The following is a 14199-nucleotide window of genomic DNA, read 5'->3' as shown; positions in this document are numbered from 1 at the left end:
GTCTGACTGCCAGGTGGAGGGAGCTGAGTGTTTCTGTAATCTGACTGCCAGGTGGAGGGAGCTGAGTGTTTCTGTAGTCTGACTGCCAGGTGGAGGGAGCTGAGTGTTTCTGTAGTCTAACTGCCAGGAAGAGGGGGTTGAGTGTTTCTGTAATCTGACTGCCAGGTGGAGGGAGCTGAGTGTTTAGTCTGACTGCCAGGAGGAGGGGGTTGAGTGTTTCTGTAATCTGACTGCCAGGTGGAGGGAGCTGAGTGTTTCTGTAGTCTGACTGCCAGGTGGGGGAGCTGAGTGTTTCTGTAGTCTGACTGCCAGGTGGAGGGAGCTGAGTGTTTCTGTAGTCTGACTGCCAGGTGGAGGGAGCTGAGTGTTTCTGTAGTCTGACTGCCAGGTGGAGGGAGCTGAGTGTTTCTGTAGTCTAACTGCCAGGAAGAGGGGGTTGAGTGTTTCTGTAATCTGACTGCCAGGAGGAGGGAGCTGAGTGTTTCTGTAGTCTGACTGCCAGGTGGAGGGAGCTGAGTGTTTCTGTAATCTGACTGCCAGGTGGAGGGAGCTGAGTGTTTCTGTAGTCTGACTGCCAGGTGGAGGGAGCTGAGTGTTTCTGTAGTCTGACTGCCAGGTGGAGGGAGCTGAGTGTTTCTGTAGTCTGACTGCCAGGTGGAGGGAGCTGAGTGTTTCTGTAATCTGACTGCCAGGTGGAGGGAGCTGAGTGTTTCTGTAGTCTGACTGCCAGGTAGAGGGAGCTGAGTGTCTGTAGTCTGACTGCCAGGTGGAGGGAGCTGAGTGTTTCTGTAGTCTGACTGCCAGGTGGAAGGAGCTGAGTGTTTCTGTAGTCTGACTGCCAGGTGGAGGGAGCTGAGTGTTTCTGTAGTCTAACTGCCAGGTGGAGGGGGTTGAGTGTTTCTGTAATCTGACTGCCAGGTGGAGGGAGCTGAGTGTCTGTAATCTGACTGCCAGGAAGAGGGGGCTGAGTATTTCTGTAGTCTGACTGCCAGGTAGGGGGAGCTGAGTGTCTGTAGTCTGACTGCCAGGTAGAGGGAGCTGAGTGTTTCTGTAATCTGACTGCCAGGTAGAGGGAGCTGAGTGTTTCTGTAGTCTGACTGCCAGGTAGAGGGAGCTGAGTGTTTCTGTAGTCTGACTGCCAGGTGGAGGGAGCTGAGTGTTTCTGTAGTCTGACTGCCAGGTGGAGGGAGCTGAGTGTTTCTGTAGTCTGACTGCCAGGTGGAGGGAGCTGAGTGTTTCTGTAATCTGACTGCCAGGTGGAGGGAGCTGAGTGTTTCTGTAGTCTGACTGCCAGGTGGAGGGAGCTGAGTGTTTCTGTAGTCTGACTGCCAGGTGGAGGGAGCTGAGTGTTTCTGTAATCTGACTGCCAGGTGGAGGGAGCTGAGTGTTTCTGTAGTCTGACTGCCAGGTGGAGGGAGCTGAGTGTTTCTGTAGTCTAACTGCCAGGAAGAGGGGGTTGAGTGTTTCTGTAATCTGACTGCCAGGTGGAGGGAGCTGAGTGGTTCTGTAGTCTGACTGCCAGGTGGAGGGAGCTGAGTGTTTCTGTAGTCTGACTGCCAGGTAGAGGGAGCTGAGTGTTTCTGTAGTCTGACTGCCAGGTGGAGGGGGCTGAGTGTTTCTGTAGTCTGACTGCCAGGTAGAGGGAGCTGAGTGTCTGTAGTCTGACTGCCAGGTGGAGGGAGCTGAGTGTTTCTGTAGTCTGACTGCCAGGTAGAGGGAGCTGAGTGTTTCTGTAGTCTGACTGCCAGGTGGAGGGAGCTGAGTGTTTCTGTAGTCTGACTGCCAGGTGGAGGGAGCTGAGTGTTTCTGTAGTCTGACTGCCAGGTGGAGGGAGCTGAGTGTCTGTAGTCTGACTGCCAGGTGGAGGGAGCTGAGTGTTTCTGTAGTCTGACTGCCAGGTGGAGGGAGCTGAGTGTTTCTGTAGTCTGACTGCCAGGTGGAGGGAGCTGAGTGTTTCTGTAGTCTGACTGCCAGGTGGAGGGAGCTGAGTATCTGTAGTCTGACTGCCAGGTGGAGGGAGCTGAGTATCTGTAGTCTGACTGCCAGGTGGAGGGAGCTGAGTGTCTGTAATCTGACTGCCAGGTGGAGGGAGCTGAGTGTCTGTAGTCTGACTGCCAGGTGGAGGGAGCTGAGTGTCTGTAGTCTGACTGCCAGGTGGAGGGAGCTGAGTGTTTCTGTATAGAGAGGAGAGAAACAGAACACACCACCAGTCCCAGGAGCACATTTCTTCCTATAACACCAACAGCATGGCATAGGTTCTCACACAAAACATTTATATTGAGAGGTAACCGAGTTGGTTCAGTGAGCTATGCTTGTGAGATGAGCAGCCTAGTTTCCCGTGGCAGACTTCACATAAATGTGAATAAATAAAAGCCACGTTGACTAGCTGGTCAGAGCACATAAGGTTTGGTTCTGGGTTCTGACAGTAGTAGCCAAACCTTTGAGTAGCACGGACGTCATGGGTTCAATATCCGGTCGTGACAAAAACAGAGAGAACAATTTCTTTAAAAAAGGACAGACCATCTTTTATTGCCAAACCAACATATCATAAAACACAAAGAAACAAAAAACAGACAACCAGCCAGCCGTCAGTTCACAAAACCAACCTGAGCTGTTGGATCAAGCTTCCACCCAATTGGATAACCTATACTCACAGTATGTTACAAGATATTTTGTTAGCAAGAGATTAAACAAAGTGTGAATTGTCATTAAGATTAGTACATTTACCTACAGTAAGTACTAGTGGTGTTATACAATAACTACTAATATTTTCTAGACAGCTACAGAGACAAAACTATATAAAAACTGCATTGTTTTGCCTCTATAACAGACCCTCATCCCTTGCGAACGTATACTGCCAGAAGGGGGAGCAATGATAATATCACCTCAATGCAGAGCCATACAGAGTCAAGCATCTTCAGAGATGTTTTAAACTTCTAAATAACATGAAGCACCTGTAACAACTTTATTATCTCAACATTAAAAACAGAGATATTAAGGACTTCTCCTATTGATCTGTACCAACCAGAAATCTATGGCACAAACTCACTAAAAATGTTGTCCCTTTTCTCTCAGAGATATCCCGTTCATTCAAACAAAATGTTAACCCTTTTCTTTCCAAGTCCCTTCACAGGATCCATCACCTCCAACAGATGGGATGTCGTGCAGCACTGGGTTCGTCACAGCAGGGTTGTAATTCAGGCCTTCGAGGGAAGCCTTCAGCCTTTCTCCTGTCTTTGTCATGAGACCCTCTCCCTATGACATGCAATCTGACTCTTGCCATAGACCATGGCCCCTATAGTAACAAAGGGGCCTTGTCACACAGACCTCCCTTCCACCCCCACCCCGGGAGCCGGGGCAGGTGGACCCTAGGAACCCCCTCTGATTGGTTAGTTTTCTAAGAAGTCCTAAGGGGGGCGGCCTCCATTGTTGAGGCCTTTCTGCCTCCCGTGAGAAAAGGCCCTGAGGTCAGAGAGAAGAACTGCAAACACACACATGTCTGGCACCATGGCAACCAGATGTGAGGGACTGTACCCATGGTAACCGATTATAATCCCAAAGTAGTCCCTAACCAAGTAGTCCCTAACCACGTAGTCCCTAACCACGTCAGTGGGACATTTATAACTGAATACTTTTGTCAAATAAAATGATATTTGTTATATTACTAGGTAGCTTTTTACATGTGATTTACGTTTTAAAAAGTGAAGAAAACATGAAGTATACGTCAGGCACACGAACTGCAGTATATGAGGAACATTACTTTACAAACCCATGATAAAATACACATGGAGAATAACAAAAATACAGAAAACTTCTAACTTGAAGAAGACAGCTTCAGAGCAAAGTAAATATAACATGAGAAGAACAGTGTGACAAAGCAGTAGACTAAGGTAGTGTACGTCTGGGTTTCGACCAAACCACCCATGGTGCTACCAAGACACAGTACATGGAAAGGTTGGTGGGTCGTGAAGGGAAAAATGGAAGGAATAGGAATCGTTCAAGGAATCAATCACTCAAGTTCAAAGAATCAACTCCACCGGTGGTGTTGAGGATAGGCAGAGGGGTGTTAGGGAGTCATAGTGTCCCCTCTGGGTGTCTCTGTGTCGGATCGAGAGACAGGAAGTGGAGAGTCTTAACACCGTGTGCCTATGCCCTTTCTCCCCAGGTACCGCAGCACCGCAAAGTTATAGGTGGTGGACACCATGTAGGTGAGCTAGAGAGAGATGGAGAAAGAGAGAGAGAGAGACAGAGACAGAGACAGAGAGAGAGAGACAGAGACAGAGACAGAGAGACAGAGAGAGAGAGAGTGACAGAGACAGAGAGACAGACAGAGAGAGAGAGAGAGACAGAGAGAGACAGAAAGAGAGAGGGAAAGAGGGTAAGAAAGAGGCCAAAAAGAGACAGATAAGACAGAATTGAGCCCCATTTCATGCACCTATTATGTTCATCAAGGTCACCTATTATGTTCATCAAGGTCCATGACAATCTCAGTATAATTCTGATCTACAGTAGGCTACATTAACAGTGTACTGACATGGTAATGTAACTATGGGATCTTCCCAGCAGGAAAAGTACCAACCGTTATGACGTTATTAGGGTTCTATCATCAGAATCAGCTGAGAACTCAAAGTGAAAGAACAGAGAGCTACAGTGAGACTCATCAGTCATGGAGGCCTGACATTCTGTCATTCCTGAACACCTACTCTGACTATGTCACATGGGACACAACTCTATTGTAAAGCTGTAACCAATCTGCTCCCAGTGTAGAGATTAGGGCGGGGTCACTCACCAGAGCCAAGAGTGTGATGCCAGCCCCGGCAAACGCTGCGATGTACAGGTCGTAGGTCACACGGAACTGTAAAAGGACAAATCAGAGTCAGAGATGATCATGTGTCATTCTGGAAATAATGTCAGAGACGTTAACATTCTAGACTCTAGAGACACATTGCTTTTAACACGTCTGCCAAGTTCTATCATGAGAGACTGTATGACTGACCTCTCTGGTTTTGCAGACCGTGGACAGTGTCATTCCACAAGCTTTGCCTGGCAACGCATTCCATGGTAAGAGCCCTGAAAGAGATTACAAATATATACACATATCTGATTCCCTGCTCTAAAATGTCTGCTTTCACAGTTGGTAATGTCAGGGTACGGTATGTTCTGGAACGGTCTGGCATGGTAAGTAATGTTCTGATACGGTATGTTACAGGTATGTTCTGGTACGGTATGGTCTGTTACGGTCTGGTAAGGTACGGTCTTGTACGGTAGGGTCTGGTATGTTCTGGTACATTATGGTCTGGTAAGGTACGGTCTGGGACGGTAAGGTCTGGTATGTTCTGGTATATTATGGTCTGGTAAGGTCCGGTAAGGTACAGTGTCCCAGCCCAAAAGAATTGTGAGGGTAGAACTTACCGGTAAAACGTGAGCCTAGCACAATTAACATATATTGCCTAGAAAAATGTAGGCCATGAAAAATGAGCGAATTGCATTGTCTTTCGACGAAAACACTTTTTGCCAAGGCGTAGAGGAGTGGCTGAGACCGAGGCGTGCGCAGACAACAGTGGATGCATCAATTCAGACTACAAGTGGAGGCCTAATGACAATCCCAGAATGTCATTACAATACACCTAGGTGTTTTATAGCAGCTGTCTGTTTCCATTCATCACATTGTTGGTGCACAGCGCACTGTTGGGGTTTGGATGCTGCAATTATTTTCTGAGTGAACTAATGTGCACAGGTAGCCTACAGGAGCGTCTTTGTTAAGTGATTGTTTGACAAATCAGATGAAAACATCATGACTGGTTGTGTTTCTGCCACATTAAAAGGTAATACATGTTAAACGTGGTATGACCAACCTTTACTAGGCCCACAGAGATCATACAGGGCATTCAGAAGGTATTCAGAAGGCATTCAGAAGGTATTCAGAAGGTATTCAGAAGGTATTCAGAACGCTGGACTATTTCCACGTTTTGTTTTACGTTACAGCCTTTATTCTAAAATAGATTCAAACTATTTTTTTTCCCCCTCAACAATCTACACACATTACCCCATAATGACAAAGGAAAAACAGGTTCAAATTTGTTGCTAAATTTATTAAACCTTAAATATCACATTTTACATAAGTATTCAGACCCTTTACTCAGTACTTTGTTGAAGCACCTTTGGCAGCGATTACAGCCTTGAGTCTTCTTGGGTTTGACGCAACAAGCTTGGCACACCTGTATTTGGGTAGTTTCTCCCATTATTCTCTGCATATCCTCTCAAGCTCTGTCAGGTTGGAAAGGGAGTGTTGCTGCACAGCTATTTTCAAGTCTCTCCAGAGATTTCGATTGGGTTCAAGTCCGGGCTTTGGCTGGGCCACTCAAACTCGTCCCGAAGCCACTCATGCATTGTCTTGGTTGTATACTTAGGGTCATTGTCCTGTTGGAAGGTGAACCTTCGCCCCAGTCTGAGGTCCTGAGCACTCTGGAGCAGGTTGTCATCAAGGATCTCTCTGTACTTTGCTCTGTTCATCTTTCCCTCGATCCTACCACCACCATGCTTCACCGTGGGGTTGGGGTTCACCGTAGGAATGGTGCCAGGTTTCATCCAGATGTGACGCTTGGCATTCAGGCCAAAGAGTTCAATCTTGGTTTCAACAGACCAGAGAATCTTGTTTCTCATGGTCAGAGTCTTTAGGTGCCATTTGGCAAACTCCAAGTGGGCTGTCATTTGCCTTTTACTGAGAAGTGGCTTCCATATGGCCACTCTACCATAAAGGCCTGATTGGTGGAGCGCTGCAGAGATGGTTGTCCTTCTGGAAGGTTCTCCCATCTCCACCAGAGGAACTCTGGAGCTCTGTCAGAGTGACCATCGGGTTCTTGGTCACCTCCCTGACCAAGGCCCTTCTCCCCCGATTGCTCATTTTGGCCGGGTATCCAGCTCTAGGAAGAGTCTTGGTGGATCCAAACTTCTTCCATTTAAGTATGACGGAGGCCACTGTGTTCTTGGGGACCTTCAATGCTGCAGACATTTTTTGGTATCCTTCCCCAGATCTGTCTCGGAACTCTATGGACAATTCCTTCGACCTCATGGCTTGGTTTTTGCTCTGACAAATACTGTCAACTGTAGGACCTTATATAGACACCTTTCCAAATCATGTTCAACCAATTGAATTTACCACAGGTGGACTCCAATCAGCTCAAGGATGATCAATGGAAACAGGATGCACCTGAGCTCAATTTTGGAGCCTCAGAGCAGATGGTCTGAATAATTATGTGAATGTGATGTTTTTTTTATTATACATTTACAAAAAAATATAATCCATTTCAGAATAAGGCTGTAACGTAACAAAATGTGGAATTAGTCAAAGGGGTCTGAATACTTACCGAACGCACTGCACTGTATGTCCCCATATGAATGAACATAGCAGATGATATAGTGAGGTGATGTTCTTTCCTTACCGTACTGCCTGGCGTCAATACAGAGCTGGTTGATGCTAGCTGGGGTCTCAGTCAGGACGGTGATGGTGTGGCAGGTAGCGTCCATGTTGTAGAAGAAATAGACAGGCAAGGCAGAGAAGGCAAACACCAACAGCCACACCACTGCCAGAAGGTACGTTATCAATATAAACTGCAGATGAAGAGAGAGATTCATGTTTAGATATTATGAATTTTAACAGGCCAAAAATGAATCAAGAAGTGCAACTTTCACAGGTTTGTTGAGCCCTCATCTCCACGCTCACTCTCTTACCTCTATCCCACTAGACTCAGCCCCACTATACCTTCACACCATCCTCTCAACTACCTCCTCAACCAGCCTTCCTCCATCCTCATCTTCTTACCTCCACACCATCCACACCCTATTACCATCACCCCTCCACCCCAGCCTGTTACCATCACCCCTCCACTCCACCCAGTTACCATCACCCCTCCATTCTGTTACCATCACCCCTCCACCCTGTTACCATCACCCCTCCACCCTGTTACCATCACCCCTCCACCCTGTTACCATTACCCCTCCACCCTGTTACCATCACCCCTCCACCCTGTTACCATCACCCCTCCACCCCACCCTGTTACCATCACCCCTCCACCCCAGCCTGTTACCATCACCCTCCACCCTGTTACCATCACCCCTCCACCCTGTTACCATTACCCCTTCACCCTGTTACCATCACCCCTCCACCCCGTTACCATCACCCCTCCACCCCGTTACCATCACCCCTCCACCATCTCCCCTCCACCCTGTTACCATCACCCCTCCACCCTGTTACCATCCCCCTCCACCCCAGCCTGTTACCATCACCCTCCACCCTGTTACCATCACCCCTCCACCCTGTTACCATCACCCCTCCACCCCTTACCATCACCCTCCACCCCGTTACCATCACCCCTCCACCCCGTTACCATCACCCCTCCACCCTGTTACCATCACCCCTCCACCCAGTTACCATCACCCCTCCACCCCGTTACCATCACCCCTCCACCCCAGCCATCACCTCCACCCTGTTACCATCACCCCTCCACCCAGTTACCATCACCCCTCCACCCTGTTACCATCACCCCTCCACCCTGTTACCATCACCCTCCACCCAGTTACCATCACCCTCCACCCTGTTACCATCACCCCTCCACCCTGTTACCATCACCCCTCCACCCTGTTACCATCACCCCTCCACCCTGTTACCATTACCCCTCCACCCTGTTACCATCACCCTCCACCCCTGTTACCATCACCCCTCCACCCAGTTACCATCACCCCCCACCCTGTTACCATCACCCCTCCACCCTGTTACCATCACCCCTCCACCACCCACCCTGTTACCATCCCCCCACCACCCCAGCCTGTTACCATCACCCCTCCACCCCAGTTACCATCACCCCTCCCCCCTGTTACCATCACCCCTCCACCCCAGCCTCCATCACCCCTCCACCCTGTTACCATCACCCCTCCACCCCAGCCTGTTACCATCACCCCTCCACCCCAGCCTGTTACCATCACCCTCCACCATCACCATCCCTCCACCCTGTTACCATCACCCCTCCACCCCAGCCTGTTACCATCACCCCTCCACCCCAGCCTGTTACCATCACCCCTCCACCCTGTTACCATTACCCCTCCACCCTGTTACCATCACCCCTCCACCCTGTTACCATCACCCCTCCACCCAGTTACCATCACCCCTCCACCCCGTTACCATCACCCCTCCACCCTGTTACCATCACCCCTCCACCCTGTTACCATCACCCCTCCACCCCAGCCTGTTACCATCACCCCTCCACCCCAGCCTGTTACCATCACCCTCCACCCTGTTACCATCACCCTCCACCCTGTTACCATCACCCCTCCACCCTGTTACCATTACCCCTCCACCCTGTTACCATCACCCCTCCACCCTGTTACCACCCCTCCACCCTGTTACCATCACCCCTCCACCCTGTTACCATTACCCCTCCACCCTGTTACCATTACCCCTCCACCCTGTTACCATCACCCCTCCACCCTGTTCCACCATCACCCCTCCACCCTGTTACCATTACCCCTCCACCCTGTTACCATCACCCCTCCACCCCTTACCATCACCCTGTTACCATCACCCCTCCACCCTGTTACCATCCCCCTCCACCCCAGCCTGTTACCATCCCCCTCCACCCTGTTACCATCACCCCTCCACCCTGTTACCATCACCCCTCCACCCTGTTACCATCACCCTCCCACCCTGTTACCATCACCCTCCCACCCTGTTACCATCACCCCTCCACCCTGTTACCATCACCCCTTCCACCCTGTTACCATCACCCCTCCACCCTGTTACCATCACCCTCCCACCCTGTTACCATCACCCTTCCACCCTGTTACCATCACCCTCCACCCTGTTACCATCACCCCTCCCACCCTGTTACCATCACCCTCCCACCCTGTTACCATCACCCTCCACCCTGTTACCATCACCCTCCCACCCCAGCCTGTTACCATCACCCCTCCACCCTGTTACCATCACCCCTCCACCCTGTTACCATCACCCCTCCACCCTGTTACCATCCCCCTCCACCCCAGCCTGTTACCATCCCCTCCACCCTGTTACCATCCCCCTCCACCCTGTTACCATCACCCTCCACCCTGTTACCATCACCCCTCCACCCTGTTACCATCCCCCTCCACCCTGTTACCATCCCCTCCACCACAGCCTGTTACCACCCCCTCCAGCCTGTCACCATCACCCCTCCACCCTGTTACCATCACCCCTCCACCACAGCCTGTTACCATCACCACTCCACCACAGCCTGTTACCATCACCCCTCCACCACAGCCTGTTACCATCACACCTCCACCACAGCCTGTTACCATCACCCCTCCACCACAGCCTGTTACCATCACCCCTCCACCCTGTTACCATCACCCCTCCACCACAGCCTGTTACCATCACACCTCCACCCTGTTACCATCCCCCTCCACCCCAGCCTGTTACCATCCCCCTCCACCCTGTTACCATCACCCTCCACCCTGTTACCATCACCCCCTGTTACCACCCCGTTACCATCACCACCCTCCACCCCTGTTACCATCCCCCTCCACCCCAGCCTGTCACCATCACCCCTCCACCCTGTTACCATCACCCCTCCACCCTGTTACCATCACCCCTCCACCACAGCCTGTTACCATCACCCCTCCACCACAGCCTGTTACCATCACCCCTCCACCACAGCCTGTTACCATCACCCCTCCATCACCCCTCCACCCCAGCCTGTTACCATCACCCCTCCCAGCCTGTTACCATCACCCCTCCACCCTGTTACCATTACCCCTCCACCCTGTTACCATCACCCCTCCACCCTGTTACCATCACCCCTCCACCCAGTTACCATCACCCTCCACCCTGTTACCATCACCCCTCCACCCTGTTACCATCACCCCTCCACCCTGTTACCATCACCCCTCCACCCCAGCCTGTTACCATCACCCCTCCACCCTGTTACCATCACCCCTCCACCCTGTTACCATCACCCCTCCACCCTGTTACCATCACCCTCCACCCTGTTACCATCACCCCTCCACCATCCAGCCTGTTACCATCACCCCTCCACCCTGTTACCATCACCCCTCCACCCTGTTACCATCACCCTCCACCCCAGCCTGTTACCATCACCCCTCCACCACAGCCTGTTACCATCACCCCTCCACCCTGTTACCATCACCCCTCCACACCCCTCCCCACAGCCTGTTACCATCACCCTCCACCCCATTACCTGTTACCATCACCCCTCCACCCTGTTACCATCACCCCTCCACCCTGTTACCATCACCCCTCCACCAGCCTGTTACCATCACCCCTCCACCCTGTTACCATCCCCCATCCACCCCACCCTGTTACCATCACCCCTCCACCACCATCTGTTACCATCACCCCTCCACCACCAGCCTGTTACCATCACCCTCCACCCTGTGTACCATCACCCCCTCCACCACAGCCTGTTACCATCCCCTCCACCACAGCCTGTTACCATCACCCCTCCACCCTGTTACCATCACCCTCCCACAGCCTGTTACCATCACCCCTCCACCCTGTTACCATCACCCCTCCACCACAGCCTGTTACCATCACCCCTCCACCCTGTTACCATCCCCCCTCCACCCTGTTACCATCCCCCCTCCACCCTGTTACCATCCCCCCTCCACCCCAGCCTGTTACCATCACCCCTCCACCCTGTTACCATCACCCCCACCCTGTTACCATCACCCCATCCACCCCCCAGCCTGTTACCATCACCCCTCCACCACAGCCTGTTACCATCACCCTCCACCACAGCCTGTTACCATCACCCTCCACCACAGCCTGTTACCATCACCCCTCCACCACAGCCTGTTACCATCACCCCTCCACCACAGCCTGTTACCATCACCCTCCACCCTGTTACCATCACCCTCCACCACAGCCTGTTACCATCCATCCATCACCCCAGCCTCCACCCTGTTACCATCCCCCTCCACCCTGTTACCATCACTCCCTCCACCCCAGCCTGTTACCATCACCCTCCACCACAGCCTGTTACCATCACCCCTCCACCACAGCCTGTTACCATCACCCTCCACCACAGCCTGTTACCATCACCCTCCACCCAGCCTGTTACCATCACCACCCTGTTACCATCACCCCTCCACCCCAGCCTGTTACCATCACCCCTCCACCCTGTTACCATCCCCCTCCACCCTGTTACCATCACCCCTCCACCCCAGCCTGTTACCATCACCCCTCCACCCTCCATCCCCCTCCACCCTGTTACCATCCCCCTCCACCCCATCAGCCTGTTACCATCACCCTCCACCCCAGCCTGTTACCATCACCCCTCCACCACAGCCTGTTACCATCACCCTCCACCACAGCCTGTTACCATCACCCTCCACCACAGCCTGTTACCATCACACCTCCACCACAGCCTGTTACCATCACCCCTCCACCACAGCCTGTTACCATCACCCCTCCACCCTGTTACCATCACCCCTCCACCCTCAGCCTGTTACCATCACCCTCCACCCTGTTACCATCACCCCTCCACCCCAGCCTGTTACCATCACCCCTCCACCCCGTTACCATCACCCCTCCACCCTGTTACCATCACCCCTCCACCCTGTTACCATCACCCCTCCACCCTGTTACCATCCCCCCACCCACCCCAGCCTGTTACCATCACCCTCCACCCTGTTACCATCACCCCTCCACCCCAGCCTGTTACCATCACCCCTCCACCCCTGTTACCATCACCCCTCCACCCTGTTACCATCACCCCTCCACCCTGTTACCATCACCCCTCCACCCTGTTACCATCACCCTGTCCACCCCAGCCTGTTACCATCACCCCTCCACCCTGTTACCATCACCCCTCCACCCTGTTACCATCACCCCTCCCACCCTGTTACCATCACCCCTCCACCCTGTTACCATCCCCCTCCACCCCAGCCTGTTACCATCACCCCTCCACCCTGTTACCATCACCCCTCCACCCTGTTACCATCACCCCTCCACCCCAGCCTGTTACCATCACCCCTCCCACCCTGTTAGCCTGTTACCATCACCCCTCCACCACAGCCTGTTACCATCACCCCTCCATCACCCACCTCCTCCACCCTGTTACCATCACCCCATCCACCCCCCTCCACCTGTTACCATCACCCTCCACCCCAGCCTGTTACCATCACCCCTCCACCACAGCCTTTACCATCACCCCTCCACCACAGCCTGTTACCATCACCCCTCCACCCTGTTACCATCACCCCTCCACCACAGCCTGTTACCATCACCCTCCACCCTGTTACCATCACCCCTCCACCCTGTTACCATCACCCCTCCCACCCAGCCTGTTACCATCACCATCCACCACAGCCTGTTACCATCACCCCTCCACCACAGCCTGTTACCATCACCCCTCCACCCTGTTACCATCACCCCTCCACCCCAGCCTGTTACCATCACCCCTCCACCCTGTTACCATCACCCCTCCACCACAGCCTGTTACCATCACCCCTCCCACCCTGTTACCATCCCCCTCCACCCTGTTACCATCCCCCTCCACCCTGTTACCATCACCCTCCACCCCAGCCTGTCACCATCACCCCTCCACCCTGTTACCATCACCCCTCCACCCTGTTACCATCACCCCTCCACCCTGTTACCATCACCCCTCCACCCCAGCCTGTTACCATCACCCTCCACCACAGCCTGTTACCATCACCCCTCCACCACAGCCTGTTACCATCACCCCTCCACCACAGCCTGTTACCATCACCCTCCACCACAGCCTGTTACCATCACCCTCCACCCTGTTACCATCCACCACCACCCTGTTACCATCACCCCTCCACACCCTTACCATCACCCCCTGTTACCATCCCCATCCCATCCCCTCCACCACAGCCTGTTACCATCACCCCTCCACCCCAGCCTGTTACCATCACCCCACCACAGCCTGTTACCATCACCCCTCCACCACACCCTGTTACCATCACCCCTCCACCCACAGCCTGTTACCATCACCCCTCCACCACAGCCTGTTACCATCACCCCTCCACCCTGTTACCATCACCCCTCCACCCAGCCATTACCATCACCCTCCCACCACAGCCTGTTACCATCACCCTCCACCACAGCCTGTTACCATCACCCCTCCACCACAGCCTGTTACCATCACCCCTCCACCCACCCTGTTACCATCACCCTCCACC

General features: G+C 52.8%; 1 protein-coding gene across 1 annotated transcript; it reads right to left on the bottom strand.

Moving 5' to 3' along the window:
• Window positions 1–2503: 2503 nt before the first annotated feature.
• Window positions 2504–7672, bottom strand: LOC115126968 (myelin proteolipid protein-like). Its single transcript, XM_065018381.1, has 4 exons — window positions 7443–7672; window positions 4997–5070; window positions 4790–4855; window positions 2504–4213 (listed from the first exon to the last, which is right to left on the bottom strand). The coding sequence occupies exons 1-4, from the start codon at window positions 7633–7635 to the stop codon at window positions 4133–4135; spliced, it is 414 nt and encodes a 137-aa protein (XP_064874453.1). The 5' UTR covers window positions 7636–7672; the 3' UTR covers window positions 2504–4132.
• Window positions 7673–14199: the final 6527 nt, after the last annotated feature.

Source organism: Oncorhynchus nerka, linkage group LG5, assembly GCF_034236695.1.
Source record: "Oncorhynchus nerka isolate Pitt River linkage group LG5, Oner_Uvic_2.0, whole genome shotgun sequence".
Taxonomy (NCBI): domain Eukaryota; kingdom Metazoa; phylum Chordata; class Actinopteri; order Salmoniformes; family Salmonidae; genus Oncorhynchus; species Oncorhynchus nerka.
Note: the sequence above shows the minus strand (reverse complement) of the source record. Positions and strands in the feature narration are given on the sequence as shown.

Excerpts from the sequence above, each read along its gene's own strand:
- LOC115126968 (XM_065018381.1), bottom strand. The coding sequence starts at position 7,635 with ATGAATCTCTCTCTTCATCTGCAGTTTATATTGATAACGTACCTTCTG. Across the intron at positions 5,071-7,442 it reads TATTGACGCCAGGCAGTACG|GGCTCTTACCATGGAATGCG; the intron begins GTAAGGAAAGAA and ends AATCTCTTTCAG. Across the intron at positions 4,856-4,996 it reads CGGTCTGCAAAACCAGAGAG|TTCCGTGTGACCTACGACCT; the intron begins GTCAGTCATACA and ends GTCCTTTTACAG.